This window comes from Xiphophorus maculatus, chromosome 20 (assembly GCF_002775205.1).
Source record: "Xiphophorus maculatus strain JP 163 A chromosome 20, X_maculatus-5.0-male, whole genome shotgun sequence".
Classification (NCBI taxonomy): Eukaryota; Metazoa; Chordata; class Actinopteri; order Cyprinodontiformes; family Poeciliidae; genus Xiphophorus; species Xiphophorus maculatus.
The window spans coordinates 1,380,435-1,399,668 of NC_036462.1; the positions used below are offsets into that span (position 1 = coordinate 1,380,435).

The 19,234-nt window shown below is 38.4% G+C and overlaps 1 protein-coding gene across 7 annotated transcripts in view; it reads left to right on the top strand.

Moving 5' to 3' along the window:
- chl1 (cell adhesion molecule L1 like) overlaps nucleotides 1-19,234 on the top strand; it is a 96,166-nt gene that overhangs the window by 54,320 nt on the left and 22,612 nt on the right. For 4 of the 7 annotated variants that reach the window (XM_023324786.1, XM_023324780.1, XM_023324785.1 and 1 more), the window contains exons 3-20: nucleotides 43-60; nucleotides 2,922-3,030; nucleotides 3,162-3,352; nucleotides 4,832-4,954; nucleotides 5,923-6,093; nucleotides 6,293-6,316; nucleotides 6,394-6,505; nucleotides 6,579-6,760; nucleotides 8,741-8,872; nucleotides 10,584-10,724; nucleotides 12,184-12,295; nucleotides 13,564-13,730; nucleotides 13,809-13,974; nucleotides 15,393-15,517; nucleotides 15,794-15,895; nucleotides 16,145-16,342; nucleotides 16,936-17,006; nucleotides 17,726-17,948. In XM_023324786.1, the coding sequence (XP_023180554.1) occupies nucleotides 43-60; nucleotides 2,922-3,030; nucleotides 3,162-3,352; nucleotides 4,832-4,954; nucleotides 5,923-6,093; nucleotides 6,293-6,316; nucleotides 6,394-6,505; nucleotides 6,579-6,760; nucleotides 8,741-8,872; nucleotides 10,584-10,724; nucleotides 12,184-12,295; nucleotides 13,564-13,730; nucleotides 13,809-13,974; nucleotides 15,393-15,517; nucleotides 15,794-15,895; nucleotides 16,145-16,342; nucleotides 16,936-17,006; nucleotides 17,726-17,948 (2,367 nt within the window). The remainder of the gene's footprint in view (nucleotides 1-42; nucleotides 61-2,921; nucleotides 3,031-3,161; nucleotides 3,353-4,831; nucleotides 4,955-5,922; nucleotides 6,094-6,292; nucleotides 6,317-6,393; nucleotides 6,506-6,578; nucleotides 6,761-8,740; nucleotides 8,873-10,583; nucleotides 10,725-12,183; nucleotides 12,296-13,563; nucleotides 13,731-13,808; nucleotides 13,975-15,392; nucleotides 15,518-15,793; nucleotides 15,896-16,144; nucleotides 16,343-16,935; nucleotides 17,007-17,725; nucleotides 17,949-19,234) is intronic. The other 3 variants (XM_023324782.1, XM_023324783.1, XM_023324784.1) reach the window with 3 other exon arrangements.

Sequence of the window (19,234 nt, forward strand, 5' to 3'; positions counted from 1 at the left end):
TTGTTTTGTTTATTTCCCCCCTTGCTGCCATGGATTATGTAGTTTTGGGTCACGTAAACAGTAAGTTCACTCTGCATTACTGTTGTTGTATTAAAGGATTCTCGTTTTCCCTCTGTGGCATCTTTACTGACGGTCATGTTCTGAAAGTCATCGGCAACCGTCATTAATCCATACAACTTTTTTTGTCTCTTTGACCCTAATCTCAGTTTATGGGTAAATGTTTCATCAGATTGAGTTGAGCATGTTTCATTTCACCAAACATCATCATCACATTTGTGACAATTCTTTCAGTAAAAGGTGGATTTTATTGCATTTATTTAATAATTTATTTTTTAAGTTTTGGGTACACCGATAAATCTGATGCACAAGTAACATCCTCAAGCAGCAGCAACAGATGTTTTAAATGTGCTACAGGAAATGCACACAGACCACTGAAGTTTACACTTTCAACACAATACACTATCAACTACTGGCCATCCACTGTAAGAGCAAGAAATTTTTTCTTAAATCCAAAACAGGCGAAAAAGCATGAAGACTAACTTAGGAATATCCAGTCCCTCTGTCTACTGTACAGGTCTCTTGCAGATAAAAAAAAAAAATTGTGAAATCAAGTAACCCCTAAAGACGAATACTATGGATGTATTTTCCAAAAAACAACTTTGTATTTAGAGAAAATTACAACTGATCACCTAGAAAAAAAAGATCCTATAATTTTTTTTTTTACAAAAATCTTTCCATCTTTTTTTATGCCTTAAAGAAATAAAAACACTTTTGAAAAAAATCCTGACATAAAGGATCATAATTCATGCATCTAGAGTTAATAGGTTTTAAGTACAAACAACACCTTCCACATTTACGTTTCATCCTAGTAAATATGGGGAAAGAGCCTGTAAATGAATATAAATTTTATAATATTTTATGCATAATCCATCTTTGAAAAAGTAGAAAAATCCAATCGATAATTTATTCACTGCAGATCTCATAAAATTCAGAAAAATAAACTCATGTTAAAGGAATGAGTCATTTATCAACATCCTTGGTGATGAATCAGTGACTCCCTCTAACAATACCTGTGAGATCAAAGGAACTGAGGCATTTCTGTTGATAAAAGTTTACTTTTTTCATCTCAGCAAAGGCTTGGGGAATTTTTAAAAGGTTACCCATGATTCCATGTTTCCCTGGGGCAACAATATGATGCAACACAGTGGTTCATTTCTTTTAGTCACAACAAACAAAATGAAGTAGCTTTCCATTTAAGCAGATGTCTGTTCATTTTCCATTAAATTTCAACATTAAAACAAGTTCATCTCAGCGAGTTACAGAACCGCAATTCTGACTGACACTTCAGGGTCAACAAATCTCCATAGTAACACCATTTTAAGACTTTTGTGCATCTTTGACACGAGTAAAAATAATTGTGGAGGATGCTATATTTCTATAGGTGCATAACCATGATGCTAGATAAAAATGTGCAGCTTTCAGATGTGCATCACTCAATAACCTCCCATAGTGACCATCATCTGTAGCATTAAACCTTAGATCCACTGTGCATTAAGCTTAATTAGTTATTTTTAAATGTGGAAAAACCAAGCAGAAAGCCATTAAGTAAAATAAATAAATAAAAACATTTCCAATACGCTAGAGAAGATGAGGATCTTCCCTGACCCCTGCACCGTGTAACTGCTGTGAAAAGAATCCATTAAGGGATTAAAGTGAACACTGGCACAGAAACGGAGCTCGTGTAATTAACTCACGCAGTGAGTGTAAACAGGAACCATCAGCATTCACAGAGACAAGACAAACTTTTAACAATCAAAGCTTTCAGGACGTCAATTCGCCCTCTGCTTCATCACAACACACTGGCAGGATGACAATAAAATAGAATTATTCTTCCGCAGCATCAGGTATAAAGGTTTTTACAAAACGCGTTTTTATAGGGACAATATTATGCAAAATCAACTTTTTTTTTTGAGCTTTGCATCATGTTATAATGTTATTTTATCTAAACATACCTGGATTGTTTATGTAGATTCTTTAATGCATGTTTTCGAAATCCTTTAATCTCGCTTACAACCATTCAGCTGAGATAAACAAGCTGCCTTCAAGCTGCAGTTTCCAAGCTTCAACACTCGGCTCCTTCAGACTAGCCAGCAGCAATCAGCAAACACCTGGTGGAACTGAACATCTGCTGAGCTCATTATAGAGAAATATTAGTGAAAACATTTTAACGGGTTAATGGAGGAGCCATGTTGTAATGACTTTATGAAGGCGGAGTTCCAGAAAGAGCAGAAGCTTCTTAAAGAGGCATGTATCCTATATACAGTATTTATAACAACTGACGTTACTTTGTGTTATAAAATGGCACTCTATGTCTTGCAAATACTGCCCTATTAAGTGTTAAAAGCAATATATAAAAAACAATATTAACAATAGTAACGGAAAATACTGTGCAGTTTTTGCAAATAAAAATATAGGATTTGCGAGTTAGACCACGTTTCCAAAATGTACATAATGTGTGTCTGCATTGTACATTAAAAACTGTTTACAACATGCTGTAGCATCACCAAAACGGCCATTTGTCAGTCTGTGTCATATGTGTGCATTCATCATCTGCATTTAATGCTTTTTATTATATTAATACAAAGACAGACATGGTAGTGTACTGCTTCCCAACCTGTGTGTTCAAATGCCTCAGATTAAACCAAGTTAAATGACCTGGCCTTTTTACTTCTTCAGTAAGCAGATGAAACACAAAGCCCCTGTTGCAGAGAGTTTCCTCTGAACAGCAGAATAAGTGTTGAGTTTTGTTTGATGAACCAGGTTTGGAAGCAGTGCTGTAGCAGATAAAACGTTCTTTGACGGGATGAAGGGCCTGCGCCGGGTCTTTGATTTCAATGTGTGCTCTACTGTTCACTTCCCAGTTGAGCAGCTGCCCACCATCACAGATCAGGCCCCCAGCTCCCTCATCGCCTTTCCTTTCGACGAGAGCTTCCCCATGACGTGCGAGGCCAAAGGGAATCCCGAACCAAAGTAAGTGACTCTTCCATTGCTTTTCACGCAAGAGTACCATCACATTCCAAACAACAACAGCTCACCATCAGAGTGTTGCATTCCAGGGTTCCTGGTTTGGGCTTTGACATTTTCACACTTCTTTTATGCAGATTCCAGTGGGAAAAAAACGGGGAAGATTTTGACCCTTATCTAGATCCTCGACTGATGAAAGAGGAGAATTCTGGGACTTTTGTGATCCCCAACAACGGGAACCTCACAGAGTACCAGGGAACCTACCGCTGTTACGCTTCAAACAAACTGGGGACGGCCATATCCAAGGAGATTGAGTTCATCGTACCAAGTGAGCTACATTTGTGGGGGTGTGTGTGTGTGGGTGCGTGCGTGCATGCGAGCTGCATGAATGTGTGTGTTTATATGGGGTGCCATGTTACAGTGTTCTGGAAATTATTCCAAACCTCTTCATTATGAGAAGTGACTGAATATCAATGTAAAACAATGTTACATAGAGTTCAGAAAACGTTGTACGAGAAAGTAGCGGTGCACCGATTTCTGTTTTCTTGCCAATCACTAAACTTTAAAAAAATCTGACCTGCTGATATCAATTTATTCTTGCTGGAAAGTTGCTAATTTGGCAACAATGATGTGACAACTTTTACTACTGCAGAGTTAAAAGATCTTATCTTCAGATCTTTGCGGAGAAGGATAATATTGGTTTCTAGTGCAAGTATTGTCTGATTGCCAATTTCCCAAATTGAAGGAAATCGGGTCCCATTTATTGGCGCACCCCTACTAAAAGTGTTTATAGTGTTGCAGTGTATTCTTAATTTGCAAAACACGGTTCCTTGCAAAAATATTCACACGATTCTAATCCTTTTTTTTTTTTTTTTTTTTTACATTTTCTTATGTTACAACCATAAAATTCTATGTATTTTGTTGGGATTTAATGTAAAAAAAAAACAGTAATGTGTCTTTTTTTAAGTGAAAGAAAAGTGATGGTTTTCATCAATTTATGCAAATTAAAATTTTAAATTCTTGGTAAGAGGATCTCCTACCAGCCCAGCAGTGTATTGAGACATGTCTCTACTAGCTTTGGACGTACGGATACTGATATTTATGACCATCTCTTTTTTTTCCAAGCTCTAAGCCAGGAATTAAAATACCTTTTCAGTATATCTCTGGTATGTTTGTCGTAATGGAAGATGAACCTCCATCCCAGTTTTACATCTTCTACTTCCTCTAACAGGTTTTCCTTCCTGTTTTTAGGAAGTATGCTGGTGAAAAGCATCCTCACCACCATGCTTCATGGCTGTGTTGTCCCTGACCTGTCTGCTGTGTTCCTTTGTTTTCATGCTGCTGTTGGTTCTCTGAGGCCAGAAACAGCAGCTGGATTTTTACTGAGGTTCAGTTACACACAGATGGACTCTGTTTACTCATTAGACCTGTTACCAAGGCAAATGGGTGAAATAGATTTTACTTAGGGGATATCAGAGAAAAGTGGTGGTTGATTACAAATGGACACCACAATGTTGGATTTGTGGTTATGAAAAAAAAATAACACAGTGCATAATTATTTCAACTTCACAGTGCTCTTTTGTTGGCCAGTCACATAAAATGTTAATAAAATACATCAAAGTTTGTAGTTATGTGACAAAATGTGAAAATGTGTTACATAGAAGTACAGTTCTTGCAATACGGGTCTCTGTTTGATTTTCAGAATTATCTTACTGCCCTCTTCTGGAACAGAAACTGAACTGCAGTGTGATTTCAGTTCATTTCCTCCACCAACTCATCAGTTTGCTCTGCTGTTTTTTTCTCCCAGATGTTCCAAAATTCCCTAAAGAGAAGCTGGACCCTGTGGAGGTGGAAGAGGGCCAGCCTTTCATTCTGAAATGTGACCCCCCCACCGGCATCCCGCCCCTGCAGATCTACTGGATGACTATCAGTAAGTGACGCCTCATTTCTTTCTCCGTCTTCTTTATTAATAGACGAGGTGAATATTTTTGACTTCTGAATCACGTTATGAGAAGTATATATAGGCTTTTAAACAGCCCTAAGCTGCAGTAATCCATTTAAACATCCCTGATCTGAATATGTGTCAGTACTCACAATCTCAAACATTTGACTTTTAATCCAATTTTGGAGCTTCACATTGCCAAAGGCAGTAAATGTGTCAGGAGAAATTCTGCCAAAAAAAGAGAAAAAAACATACGTTTTAACACACCACATGTGAATGTAGCATAAAGTGATTTTCCCTTCTTTAAATACATGTTTAAGTGGCAGAATTATGTAAAATAAAAATTTGAATATACCTCATGTTATGATGGTATTCCCTCATCAAAACATACATGAAGTGTTGCCTTGATTCTTTCATGTTTGAGAAATCCTTTAATCTCCATGGCAACCATTGAGCCATGCAAAACGCCTGGGTGGACCTAGCACTGTCTTCAAGGTAGAAGCTCCTCTTCCTGTGGTTTCCAAAGTCCCGCCTCACAGAGCAGTCTTCACCCACTCAGTTCCTTCAGACTAGCCAGAGAAAATTAGCAAACACCTGTTGTAAATGGACATCAGCTGAGCTCATTATAGGAGCTACCTCTCAGAGCATCGCTGGTAAAAACATTGTTAAAGGGTTAATAGAAGAGCCGTTTTGTGATGACTACCTGAAGGCGGGGTTTCAGAAAGAGCAGGAGTTTCTTAAAGAGACAGAGGCCCAATTTCAAGACGTCAATTGAAATCAAATTTCTTTTTAGTTATATGTGATATATGTAGCATTTCTATAAAAACTGAAGGTAACAGTTACTTGATTGTGCTATAAAATGGCACTATGTGCATAAAATGATTTAGTACTGCCCATTTAAATGTGTAAGAAATCACTTTCTATCAGTTTTATTTCTGCTGCCTTGTTGCTCTCAGACCTCCAGCACATTGAGCAGGACGAGCGGGTGTCCACCGGCCTCAATGGGGACCTCTACTTCTCACACGCCGTGGAGAAGGACAGCCGGAGGGACTACTGCTGCTTCGCCGCCTTCCACAGGATACGCACCATCGTTCAGAAGACCGCCATGTCTGTCAACGTCAAGACAAGTAGGTCACCGAGCCACATGCCATGACGTAAACTTTGATTTTCCATCTCCAACAATCACAAAAATCCATTTTGATGTCACCTTGTCTGATTTATTTGCATGTTTTTAGTTGTTTGGGTTATTTTTTTATCTTTTCATGATTCACCCACATTGTCCTCGATGTGTGTGTGCATTGGTGTGTCATCCAACTTCCATGTCAGGAGGAGGTGACAGGTCTGAGAGTGGTAAGTTAGAAGAGGGAATTTGAGTCTTTTTGTCTTTACAGTTCTATGATATTGTCATATTCTCTCTTGTTCACCAGCCAATGCAATCCTGGAGAGGAAACCCTCACTTCTAACGCCTCCTGGTGGCAGTTCAGAGAAACAGCTGGTCAAAGGAGAGGACTTGGAATTGGAGTGTATTCCAGAAGGAATGTGAGTAACACCACATAGTGATGACGTTTGAAATGCGGTTTTATGTTTCAACTCGACTTCTGTTTTTTTGCAGTCCAACTCCACAGGTGGAGTGGATAAAAATTGGTGACCAGCTTCCTGTTAAAGCAAAGCTGGAGAATCACAGGAAGCTGCTGATCGTTCCCAGAGCACAACAGGAGGACAGCGGGAAGTACATGTGCAGAGCAAGGAACCCACTGGGAGAAGTTGTCCATTACTTCACAGTGACAGTTGAAGGTAAAACAAAAAGTCAATAATTAGGTTAAATCACTTTAGCTTTCCTCATCAAATCCACAACATGTAGGTCTCCTCTGACCCTGCATTGCTGTAAGTTAGGATTACAAACCTGTCCTGTCTTTCCTTAGGCCTCAATTATTGAATTAACATTCAGTAATTACCTTTCAAACTTTAATATTTACTAACAGTTATCTTTCAATCATTGAAACTTTCTGTTTGCTACCCAAAAATGTGCTGAAGGCTGCTTTATTGACATATGAATAAGCATTTATTCTAAAAAAAAAAATAGAAAAAGATTAATCAAAGTATTTTTTGGTGTAGTAATGTTTAATGGCTATTGTCTTCTCATTTTTTAAATATTGCACAAAATATGGCTTGGAGGTGTGGTTTTTATTTTCTTGTTTAGCTGCCAGTGATACTGGTGTATTGCACAAAGAGGACAGCATGAGAAAGAAACACCAATGTCACATCATTAACCTTCACTTTAAATCTGCAGCTATGTGGTTAAAACAGGTGCATGTTGATGCAGAACCAAGATCAGAACTGGTTTCGGAACATACAAAGTAAGCTAAGATTCAGCTGGTTTAATGGCTCTGATCTCAAACCAACCTAAGCTTTCTGACTGTATTGTCTCTGGGCCCTTTGTTCAATTAGTAGTGGGGTTGATCTTATTCACTGATCTTATCTACTTCAGCAAAGATCTAAGAGTCACCCACTGTCCTCTTCTCTGTGCAGTGAGAGAGGTTTGACTGTTATTTCCGCCCACCAGGTCCTGTCTGCATGTTGGCAGTTAACAATATTCACCCCACTGTTACCAACTCTGCAACTTTCTTGCTATATTTAGCAACAGTTCAGACAAAAAGAATCGGTATCGGCCAAAATCAGAATCTGCAGCTCAGGCTTTTGAAAGATCGATAATCAGCCAGAAATGTGCAATTGGTGCACCCCTAGTTGTATGTTTATATTTGAGTCTGTATGTATAATAATGACACTACATTAAGTAGAAAAATCTTCCCTAAGATGTCAAATTGACTTGAACTGTTGTTGACATGCTTTCATGGTCACCTCATTTGTTTATGTTTTAGGTTCTCTGCCCTTTGATGACATTTTATTTAGTTTTCTTTGTTTAATACATTTGTGATTTTATAGATATTTTTGCACTTTGAATCAAAAAAATTTTGTGGATGGACAGATTAGCTTAAATTCTACAGGCTGCTGTAGAGTAGGTTCTTAGCGCCATCAGTCATTCTTGTGTATGTGCTGCTAAATGTGCTAATGGTGGAGACGCAACTTATCATTACAGGAAATCTGTTCATTTACTGTCATCACTGTCATGCTATAAAGATATTTGCACTATTTACCCTTCTGACAACTTTTAAGTTAGATTTGGCTTATTCTAAGACATTTGCACTAAAAATTAGACCAAAAATACATGTTAGGATTTTATGTTTTTTGTGTGTAAAGCCCACTTTATACAGTTTATCTGCAAAAAAAGATGATTTGATGTTTAGTTACTCTTTAATCCATCCAGTCAATCTACAGAGGGCGACAATAACATTGTTGTCCCTTTAACTGCAGGCCATGGAAACCATCAGGTATAAAAATGATGGTAATGAATTATAATGCTTGATCACTTTGCACCACTTATGACACAGAAGACAGAAAAGGCACAATTACGATAGATTCACTATAGCTGCTCAGATTTTGTTTAAAGAGGACATCTACAGCGACGTCCTTGTGAGTGACCCTGAGCAGGTGTTATTGTTCAAGTGTTGGGTTTATGTAAGAATTACACCTGATTCTATCCTGAGCAGACTCACTCAAGGGAGAAATGTTCCTTTGTTGGTCCATGTCTGCAGGCCTTGGATAAAAACAACACAGCATTACTTTATACTACATAGAACGCAGTGAAGAAGCGACTGTCTCTCTGTGCGGTGTCTCTATGGCAGTGATAACATGGAGCTGACTGTGTGTTCCCAGGGCCTCCAGAGTGGGAGTCGGAGCCACAGAGCCAGCTCAGTATGATCGGCTCCCATGTCCACATCAAGTGCTCGGCCCGCGGCGTCCCGGAGCCCACCATCACATGGAGGGTGAATGGCCAGCTGCTGCAGGGTCAGTCCCACAACACTGATCATTAAACACTGCAAAAACCCGGGATCTCACCAAGAATCTTTGCTCTAGTTTCTAGTACAAATAAATGTATACATTTGATTGTTATTGTTATTTTACCATCATTATCAACATTTGACATTTTTTTTTTTTTTATTATTTTAGTTGGTATACTACATAGATTATGAAGAATAGGGTGTATCAACCAATTAATTAGGAGTTAGGAGTGTCAGTTTGTAATCATTTGTTTTAGGTAATATTATTTATTTGTAGTCTCTTTAGCACAGTAAATTGCTTGTTTTTAATTACACATTTCTGATCATTATTGAGTTGGTAAGTGATGATTTTTACTACCTTCTGGCAGATTATCTCACTTATAACATAGGAAAATATTATGCCGATGGAAGTAGTACTTTTTCATCAATATTAAGAAATTATTGACTTAAAACAAGCTCCTACATTTTGCTGAAAAGTTACTTTTAAGTTAGTTTGTCGTATTTCAAGTGCACTAATATATTTGTACCAGAACTAGACCAAAATTACTTGGGAAGATTTTGTAGTTTTGCAGTGAAAAAGAAAACTTTTTCTGCTTTTGGCTTTAAAACAAAAGAAAAAAAAAACGTTGGAAAGTCAAGAAAATTAAAATGGAATCAACTGTGCTTTTCTGCAATGTCTGGTTTATTTTAAGGGAAAAGGATTGTGTTATCTGAGACCGAACTGACCGGTTTCACTTATTTCATTTCTCATTTTCTTAGGAAGCTGAAATATCTCAGTTTTTAATTTTCTTGTTCTTGAGAGTTGTGCTGCTGTTTCACAAGGAACAGAATTTTGGAAGGTTTACTTGCCAGACCTGGTTGGTTAAATTAGCTGCAGCTAAACTGTTAAACAAAGCTAATATTCAGATCATTGTGGCAAATGAGCACTAAGAGCTCATATTTCTCTAAGCTTGCATTTTAATGTAGCTGGAAGAGGTTTGCTGGCATAATAGTAATAAAGAATTCTCAATTTGTTTTGTAGATTTCTTCAGCCAACGTCTCTAAGAATCCTTACAAATTCCAACAATGTGAAATAAACACTAAAAAGCATCTGATAGCCTCAAAAATCATCGTTCATGAATTCATTTGACTTTAGATGAGACGAATGATTCAGTATGAGATTCTCACATTGAAATACCACAGCATTCATTTTATACAGTATTAGAAATGCTTAAAAAAACACAAATAAACCAATTCTGTTTTTAGAAATAGGCGTGCTGTGGTGGCGTAGGGGATAGCGCGACCCACGTTTGGAGGCCTTGAGTCCTCGTCGCGGGTTCGATTCCCGGACCCGGCGACATTTGCCGCATGTCTTCCCCCTTTCCTGTCAGCCTACTTTCATATAAGGGACACTAGAGCCCACAAAAAGATCCCCTGGAGGGGAGGGAAAAAAACTAAATGATAAAATAAACATTTAATTGCGTATAATGCAGTAGCATCATTCCTTTAGTGAACATTTGATCATTTGTGGCAAAGGATGCATCTGCTGATAAAGAATACATCTAACATCAACATGTGAAAAGTTCAGCACTTTCTGCTCAACTTCAAATCAATTAATCAGTTGTTAATTTAGTTGATGATCCTTTCAATAATCAACTCACTACAGTTAATCCGATTAATTGTTTCAGCCCTGTTCCAAATAGTAATAATGTAAAACATTTGCATTTGCCCCGTCGCAGACTCCCCAGCGGCCAACAGGAAGATTCTCGGCGATGCCGTCTTCTTACAGAACGCCAAAGCCTCTGACAGCGCCGTCTATCAGTGTGAGGCCTCCAACAGACATGGGACCCTTCTGTCCAACGCCAACATCATGATCATGAGTGAGTAAAACAACCTCTACTGAAGAGAATGAGAAAAACATAAAATCTCTGCAAAGCCTTTGTGAGGATGTGTTACCGCCGGAGAGCCGACATGCGCCCATAGAGCGGTGAGGAGCCCAGGGAAGAACGTTGTCTGCTGGCTGTTTCACCCAGCCTGGCTGCTCCCCCAACAAGAAGCAACAACATTCTGTTCTCTGCCATTTATATGCTAACAAGTTCGCCCTACATTCTGCGCACATTTCAACGCTATAAGACCAGCACAGGAGTGTAGATAAAAAAGAAACATACCAAACACAGTCCAGCGCTTTCTGTCTCCGTGTGGAGTTTCCGCTCAGCGACACAGGAGTTAATAAAGCCGGACAGCTTCTGAATGCTAAGTCCTGCTTGCTGCTGCTTCGCCAAACAAAAAGGAGAGACGGAGCATTTTAATGGGGACGCTGTGGCTCAAACTGATAAGGTGCATGTGCTCCACTAACTCATTATTGCATTGTTTTCTGCTGTCGTTTCATGTTCGCATTCCTGATAACCAGACTGCCGAGTTATTTATTTCACTTACACAAAGGAATTTGTAGTTAATACACACATACGACAACTGGCAAATGCTGCCACCTCATTTAACCTGCAGTTGCCTTTGCTGTTTTTTTTTCATGTGTCTGCTTCCTTAAAAAGTATCAAATTCATGTCTAAAATTAAGACCAGAAATGTCTTAAATTCATAAAATTGTCAATTGACCTTGAAAACATTAATCACAGATCTTAAAATTTGTCATGGCAGAACAATTTAATATAGTTTTGTTTTCTATGAGGGACTTTCCTGTCAGGGAAACATTTCAGTTGCACACAAACATGTTTGTTGCATTCCTCGCTAAAAATCAGGACAAAAATCTATATTCCTTATTTGCCAGCTAATCAGCTAGCTATATTTTTTACCTCTATCATGGGCACAAAGCCCAGCCATCGTCCAACCATCAATCCCCAATATGTTTCTTTTCTGTCTTAAATTTCATGTAAGGTGACATTAAAAAGGTCTTTAAAACCTTAAATTCATGTGTCTAAAATTGAGGCCTTAAAATATCTTAAATTTATTTAGGAAAAATATTTCACCTTAAATATGTTAATTACAGTTCATAAATTTTGTAATGGCAGTACTGTTTGAGTGACACACAAACAACAAAGCCAGGTTGACCATTTTTGTTATGCTTTATTGTTATGCAACTAGCTCTTACTATCCTTTATATTTATAGTTTTTTCAGTCTTAAATTTCTTTCAAGCGGTGATTAAAAAAGGTGTTAAAAAGTCTTAAATTTGAGTTACTGAACCCTGCAGACACCCTGGGTTAGAAAGACTCTAATCTCGCAACCTGCCAGGTTTAAAAGTCTAAAAAAAAAAGCAACCTCTTGATTTGTACACACTTTTTGCTTTTTTAAAGAAGTTAAATTTTGTTGTTTTGTTCTTTTCAGATTTGCAGCCTATGATTCTGACAAATAACGGGGAGGATTACTCTGCAGTGGAGGGAAAGGGAGTGATGATGCACTGTAAGGTCTTCAGTTCCCCTCCTTCAGCAATCACTTGGTAAGCCCAACACACCAGCAGGGGGCAGTAGAGTCTCAGTAGGTTCATCTGTGTTGTGCCCTACTAGTCAGATTCAAGCCATTGCTTCAAAACATGCCACTTGCAGTGCATTGTAAAAGTACTGGCTCCCCTTAAACATGTCGGTGTTCTGTCACATGACAGCTGCAAACTTGAATGTATTTATTTGACAGACCAGGGTCTGCACCTGAACCTTACACAACAGCTCTTAGTAACACTGACTTAAAAGGACTGAGTCAACTAATATTTTGAAAAGAAATTTAATAAAAAAGTGCTGGTTAAAGCACTTTTTTCTTATAATAAATTGATATTCTTTGACTGAATCACACTAATAAAACAGTCGTATTGTTTTAGATCTGTTTTAGACAGAAGCAGACAACAAACACAACCATTACAACAAGAGCTCCAATGTAAAGGTTTCCTTGTTCATGTGTGTGATTTTATACTTCTATCATGTTCAAAATAAATGAATAAAATAAATAAAGCATATGTCTGTGCTAGAGCGGCCCAGAATTTGTGCCCAGTCACAAATTCTCAGACTTAAATCTGAGAATTTGACAGATCCTCTGTCTAATCTAACTAAACTATTTTGCAAAGATGAATGGACAAAAGGTGGGTAGAGAAACACCAATGGTATGGACGTAAAGTTTTACCATCATATTTTGAGATAGTATTGTGATAACAATAAAAGTGAAAGCTGCTTATTACTGTTTTTGTTAACTGTATGGTTGTAAAATAAACTCAAGCATTGGTTAAGGCACAGCAATAAAACCCCACAAATATAAACGCTGCTCTTAAAAAAAACAGAGAGTTTTAGGGAATTTTGAAAATTATTTATTAGAATTTATTGTGACAGAGATAAAATTATCATGAGAAATTGTTCACAATAAATGGTAAAAAATATGATAAATGCCCACTACTAGAAACACCCGAAAGATTCACTGCTGCAAACGTAGTATTGACTCAGATGTATCAAATACAAATACATTCTACACTATTCAGGTTTGTATTGATAAAAAATATTAAAAACCATCATTCCACTTCATACACTGCTTTGCGTGGATCTACCACAGCAAATAACATAAAAATACATAGAATTTTACTTTGATAACAGGACAAAAAGTGTCATGTAAAAGTGTTCCACTTTTGCAGGTATGTGTGTATATTTTCTTACAGTTGCCTTTCTTCATATGTATTTGTACTGAAGTTACCTCAGACTGAAACCTTTTTGTTTTTCCTCCTGTCCTCAGGAGCAGGGATGACTCCTCTGAGTCGGTGGCAGGACCCCGGTTTACGTTTCATGACAACGGTTCGCTGGAGATCCACTCGGCAGAGAAAGGCGACGTGGGACAGTATACCTGTTTGGCTAAAAACACGGAGGGATCATCCGCCATCGACGCCGTTCTCTACATAAAAGGTAAACACTCGTTCCTTTGCAAACATGTGGCAGCAGCGGTGTGTGTGCTCTGCAGCTAACTCGTCCTTCCTGTGGAAGATCCCACCAGAATAGTGGTGGCCCCAAAGGACCTGCAGATCTTAAAAGGCAGTGCAGCCCAGCTCTCCTGCCTGGCAGAGTACGACGAGTCCTTCAGCAACGACTTTGAGCTCCTGTGGGAGAAAGATAACACACAGATAGTGCTCAACTACACAGAGAATCCCAGGTAAGGCACAGAATTTTGTTTATTTTTAAAACATGGCTGATTTGGTCTCAGCTCAAGTAGTAGTTTTCCTTCTCAAGGTACTTGGCAAAAAAATATTTCCACCTTTTGAAGGTTTTTCGCATTTTATACCCAAACTTTAAGGTATTTATTTCATGGGGAGTTTTTTGGGGGAATAGCACAACGTTAAAGGAAAGGAAAGAAAACAATACATATAAAAATCTGAAAAGTGTGGCATGAATGTTTACTTACATGATTTACTTACTTTAATCTTTCTGTTTATCGACTCTTTTTTTCTTCCTCTTGTCTGGATTTAATTGATTCTGTGTGCTCTGTTACTACTTCTTATTCTAAAGCTGTGAAGAGTTGAAATTATTTGTAATGAACATATAAGCTTCAGTCTTCACCTCTTCAACACATGAATTATTTTTATTTGACTTCGTTTTGAATTTCTTTGATTTGCAGTTAGAATGTTGATTATTATTATGTGTGCAACTGAGTGTTTTGGACCGAATAAACTATTTGGTCCAAATACACATTTTAAAGCTAAAATGTGTATTTTTTCCTCCTTAATGTTTCTACACTGTGTGTATAACCACATTTTGCCTTTTGTTTTCCTCCATTCAGAACTAACTACCACATTCCCTCAGCATGATGCTGCCACCGACATCTTTCACAGTTTCTAACGTGTTCAGAGTAATGTTCAGTGGACCTTCTACCATACACTGTAAAAGCACAAAATCTTACAAAGTTTTTTTGGTCTGGTTTTCAGTGCAAACAAAATGAACTTACAAGTAACTTTTCAGCAAGATATAGGAGTTTGTTTTAAGTCAATAATTTAACAGTACTAGTTTTACTGGCACTGGCACTAGTTTCACTTTTAACAATATATTCTTCCATGTTATAAGTGAAATAATCTGCCAGTGAAACAAGTACTTTACATCAGTACTAAGGAGTTGTTGGCTTAAAACAAGCTCCTGTATCTTGCTGGAAAGTTACTTTAAGTTAGTTTTGTTTAACTAACCAGAAACTAGAAAAAAAAACAAAACTCTTGGTAAACATTTTCAGTGTAGTGTTCTATTTGTAGAGCAAAAAGTTCAGTTTTGGTCTGTTTTCATAATTGAGACTTCTTGAGGCTTTTTTACCACTGGCTCTTTACTTGCCACTCAGTAGTAATAGCCATTTCAGTCATAAACTTAATCATGTGATTTACTAGTTGCTCTGGATTTTATTTAAGGGTTCAGAGTTCGGAGGGTGAATAAATAAGCGTGGCTCACTTTTCAAATATTTAGTGGTAAAATAATTAAACATCCATCTTATTTTGTTCCATTTCACAATAAAATCATTTGAATGTGGAAACGTTGAAAGGGTTTGAATACTGGTTCATTGTTGATTTTGTGTCTGGATGTCTCTGTGAACAGATACATCATGGAGGATGGCTATCTTAACATCAGCGACGTTAGCCATGGAGATCAGGGTGTGTACAGTTGTGTGGCGAAGACTCCGCTGGACAGAGACACAGCTTCGGCCTTCCTCATGGTGTTAGGTGAGCACATGCCACAGCATCAGCAAACCCCACAGCTCTGAATTATTGTTTGTGAGGAGATCAGAATGTCAGAAAACACAGAGCAGCAGCGTATCTGACAAGACACGGCTGACGCCTCTCGACCGAAAACACACAGTGCCGGCGATTCAGCTCGTTCCACATCCTCTGACTCTTGGGACGACTTGATCGAACATTTGCTGCTTTGGCCTTTCCTTGCTAGCAGAGATTGATGCCCCTTTGTGTGATTTTGTTTTGTTCTGTTGGGTTGATTTCCAGATGTCCCCGTCGCTCCAGAGAACTTGGTTTTATCTGAGCACAAGAGTAAAAGCGTAAAGCTGGAGTGGATCCCCGGGGACGACCACAACAGCTCCCCTACAGGTACGTAGGTGTAAATGCACATCAAAGCAGCAAGATGTGAATGGCATTAGGACTGCTTTTTGCTCATCATGCTGCATACATAATAAAATTGTTGGATAAAATCTCAAATCCATTATTACTTCATGCAAACATGAATTGTGGTTTGTGCCCCAGAGGAAGAGAGAAGCCAGGAGCGCTCTGCTCAGCGGAGGGTCACAGAAGTGATCTTTGGAAACAGGACACTTTGATTATGTTTCTGTTTCTCGCCAGAGTTCATCATCGAGTTTGAGGAAAACAAGTGGGAGCCAGGAAACTGGAAGGAGCTGCTCCGAGTCCCTGGGAACCACAACTCTGCCATCCTCAGGCTCCATGGTCACGTTGAGTATCGCTTCCGTGTTTACGCCATCAGCGCCATCGGAGCGGGGCTGCCTAGCGAACCCACGGAGAGATACAAGACCCCCCCGTCAGGTGGGACACGCCCTCCTCTGTTATTCCACAATGTGATACGTTCCCCGACAACTCCACAGTTCAGGAAACTTTAAACATCCTTAAAAAGTCTTAAGTTAATTTGGCTAAAATTAAGGTCTTAAAATGTCTTCAATTAGTAAAAATCAGGGTCCATACACACAAACGTTTTCAAACTTTTGCTGCACTAACTTTGGAGATAAAAACAATTCAAATGAACTACAGAAGACAGTCTCAAATGAGATGGTTGAAGCTACCGCCAACTAGTAGCTAATATACTTTTGCTAGCTAGTTGGCTAGATTTTTTGCTTCTATCATTGGCACAAACCCGGGTTCACAGTGTTGGTTGTGCTTTATTTTTATGCAGTGAAGTTCCCCCAACCATCCCCTATATTTATAGTTTTTTCTGTCTTAAATTTCATTCAAGGTGGCATTAAAAAGGTCTTAAAACATCTGAAATGTGACTTGTTGAAACCTGCAGATACCTTGTTAAAGGGAGCCACTCCTGCCACTGTTGTTGAAAATCTGCTCTCTTTCACTGCTGATGTCTCCCACTAACAATGCTGACAAAAATCTATATCCTTTCTTTTTTACAGCCCCTGACAAGAACCCAGAAAATATCAAAATCGAAGGTCATTTGCCACATGAAATGAGTATCAACTGGGAGGTAAGAAGCAGAGCCTGGCCTTTTATTACCCTGTTATTTCCATATTCTGCAATTCGTCCTACCTTTGCATAGCGAACTCCCACCCACCCCCACGCCTCCTTCTGCTTCAGTTCATAGAATTCCTCTCAGCGATCACAGATGAAGTTTTATCAATGTTTCATTTGCAAGCAGCAATAATTTAAGAAGCAGAAACGGTCCATTTCTGATATTTTCACGTTCCGTGGAGATCTGAAGAAAAACCTTCTTATCTGGGATCACTGTGAATATGTTTCTATTGAACGCGGCTCCTTTTCTTTGATTAGAAAGCAAACGAGAAGGCTGTGAAAAGAAAACCTTTTAACATTGGCAGTCATCCATTTGCCTTTTATTGTAGAAAGATGAATCTCCTCTTCACTTATTATCTGCTTGCCCTGTCTTGGTAATGCAGCCCCTGATTTGTGGATTCCAGCTCTCCCACTGTTAATGATTTGCTTTTGTGGATAATGCCATCTTATTCTATTTCTCACACTTTTGATTCCTGTGAGGAGAGGAATCTTTTCATCTGCGGCGTATGTATTAAACAAAACTGACCACGTCAGCGGCTCCGTTGTTTTATTACACATTGTGATGAAATTCTCCCACAGAGCCGTGTGCAGCCCACCACACACTCTGGGATTTGACACCAACCGGTGACAAAACATCAATGAAACTTTTCTATTCTTCCTGTCTCCACCGTCCAGCCGCTGCTGCCCATCGAGCACAACGGCCCCGGCCTGGAGTACAAGGTGAGCTACAGGCGGCAGGACGGGCAGGAGGAGTGGACGGAGCACACCGTGAAGAGGCACTCGTTTGTGGTGCGGAACACTCCCACCTTCGTTCCCTACGAGGTGAAGATCCAGGCCAGGAACAACCAGGGCTGGGGGCCCGAGCCCAGGATTGTGAGCGGATACTCAGGAGAGGACTGTGAGTTTTGATGGAAGCTACTGTCGTTCATGTTTCAGTCTTAGGTGACTTTATGGCACAGGAAGAAGCTAGTTGACGAGGATGCATTTCAGAGATTCTTTTTCTTTCCTTTTTAAAGGGACATTATTATGCAAAATCCACTTTTTTAGCTTTATATCATATCATATCACATTCTCTCATCAAAAAGAAGCACTGTTGTGATGACCAGGAAGTGTCGTAAAGAGACACTTAAAAAGACAGAGACCAGTTTCAAGGCATCAAGTCAAACTTCTTTTAAGTCACTTGTGGTTACTTGGTTGTGCTATATAGTGCCTTTAAAAAAGATGAAAAAGACATACAAAAAAACATAATTTATCATTTATTCAACAGGAAAATAAAATTGATGCTAAAAAAATAATTAGAGATTAGAATTTAACATTAAATAATCTAGAATAATTTAGATTATTCATTTTATTCATTTAGAATAAAATGAAGAAAATCATCCTCACCACCACTGCCATGTTTCACTTGGAGATATGATAAATGAATAGATAAATAGATACCAGAGCAGAGTCATCTAAAACTAAACTCTGCTCAAAGATTAATCACATCATGATGAAGATGCTGCTTAGACTATCTGCTCATGTATCACTCACTGTTTTAAATCTCATTTCACACATTTTTTCCATTAACAAGACACAAAATTAAAGAAAATAGAACATCCCAACACTTAGCTGAGAAATGGTAGCTTTCATGAAAAAATTATATGGTGTGAGAATTGAGTTTGTACAGTTTGGAATAGAGAGGAAAATGGAGGAAAAAACTATAATTAAGTCTCAAGCTAGTTACTTAAAGCTGAATGTCTTACTCCTATTTTTTAATTATAAAATCTGATATTTTAGATGAACAGACTTCACAGATTCAGACATGAAACATAAAAAATCCAGCCCATCTTATTTATTACTTCCATTTTTGCAGTGCAGTATGTTGGAGTTTGAAGGGAGCATCTTCTCATTTCTGTGTGCATTGTCTGCTGCGGTGTTGTAGTCCAAAGGAAAAATAAACTCAGGCATTGGTTGAAAGCAAACTAGTTATGTACTATAAAAAATGACTTCCACTGCTTATAGCAGAGGGTCATACCCCGTTTTTATCCTGCTTCTGTCTGGTGGTTTGTTATTTTTTGTGTAAATGTCGATTTTTACTTCTTTTAATAGAACTATGTGAACTGTGCTCTGTCCTGTGAATTCCATGGTGATACTTTTGGTTTTTTCTGCTTACTTATCTTAGGACAAAGGGTGAAGTTTAGC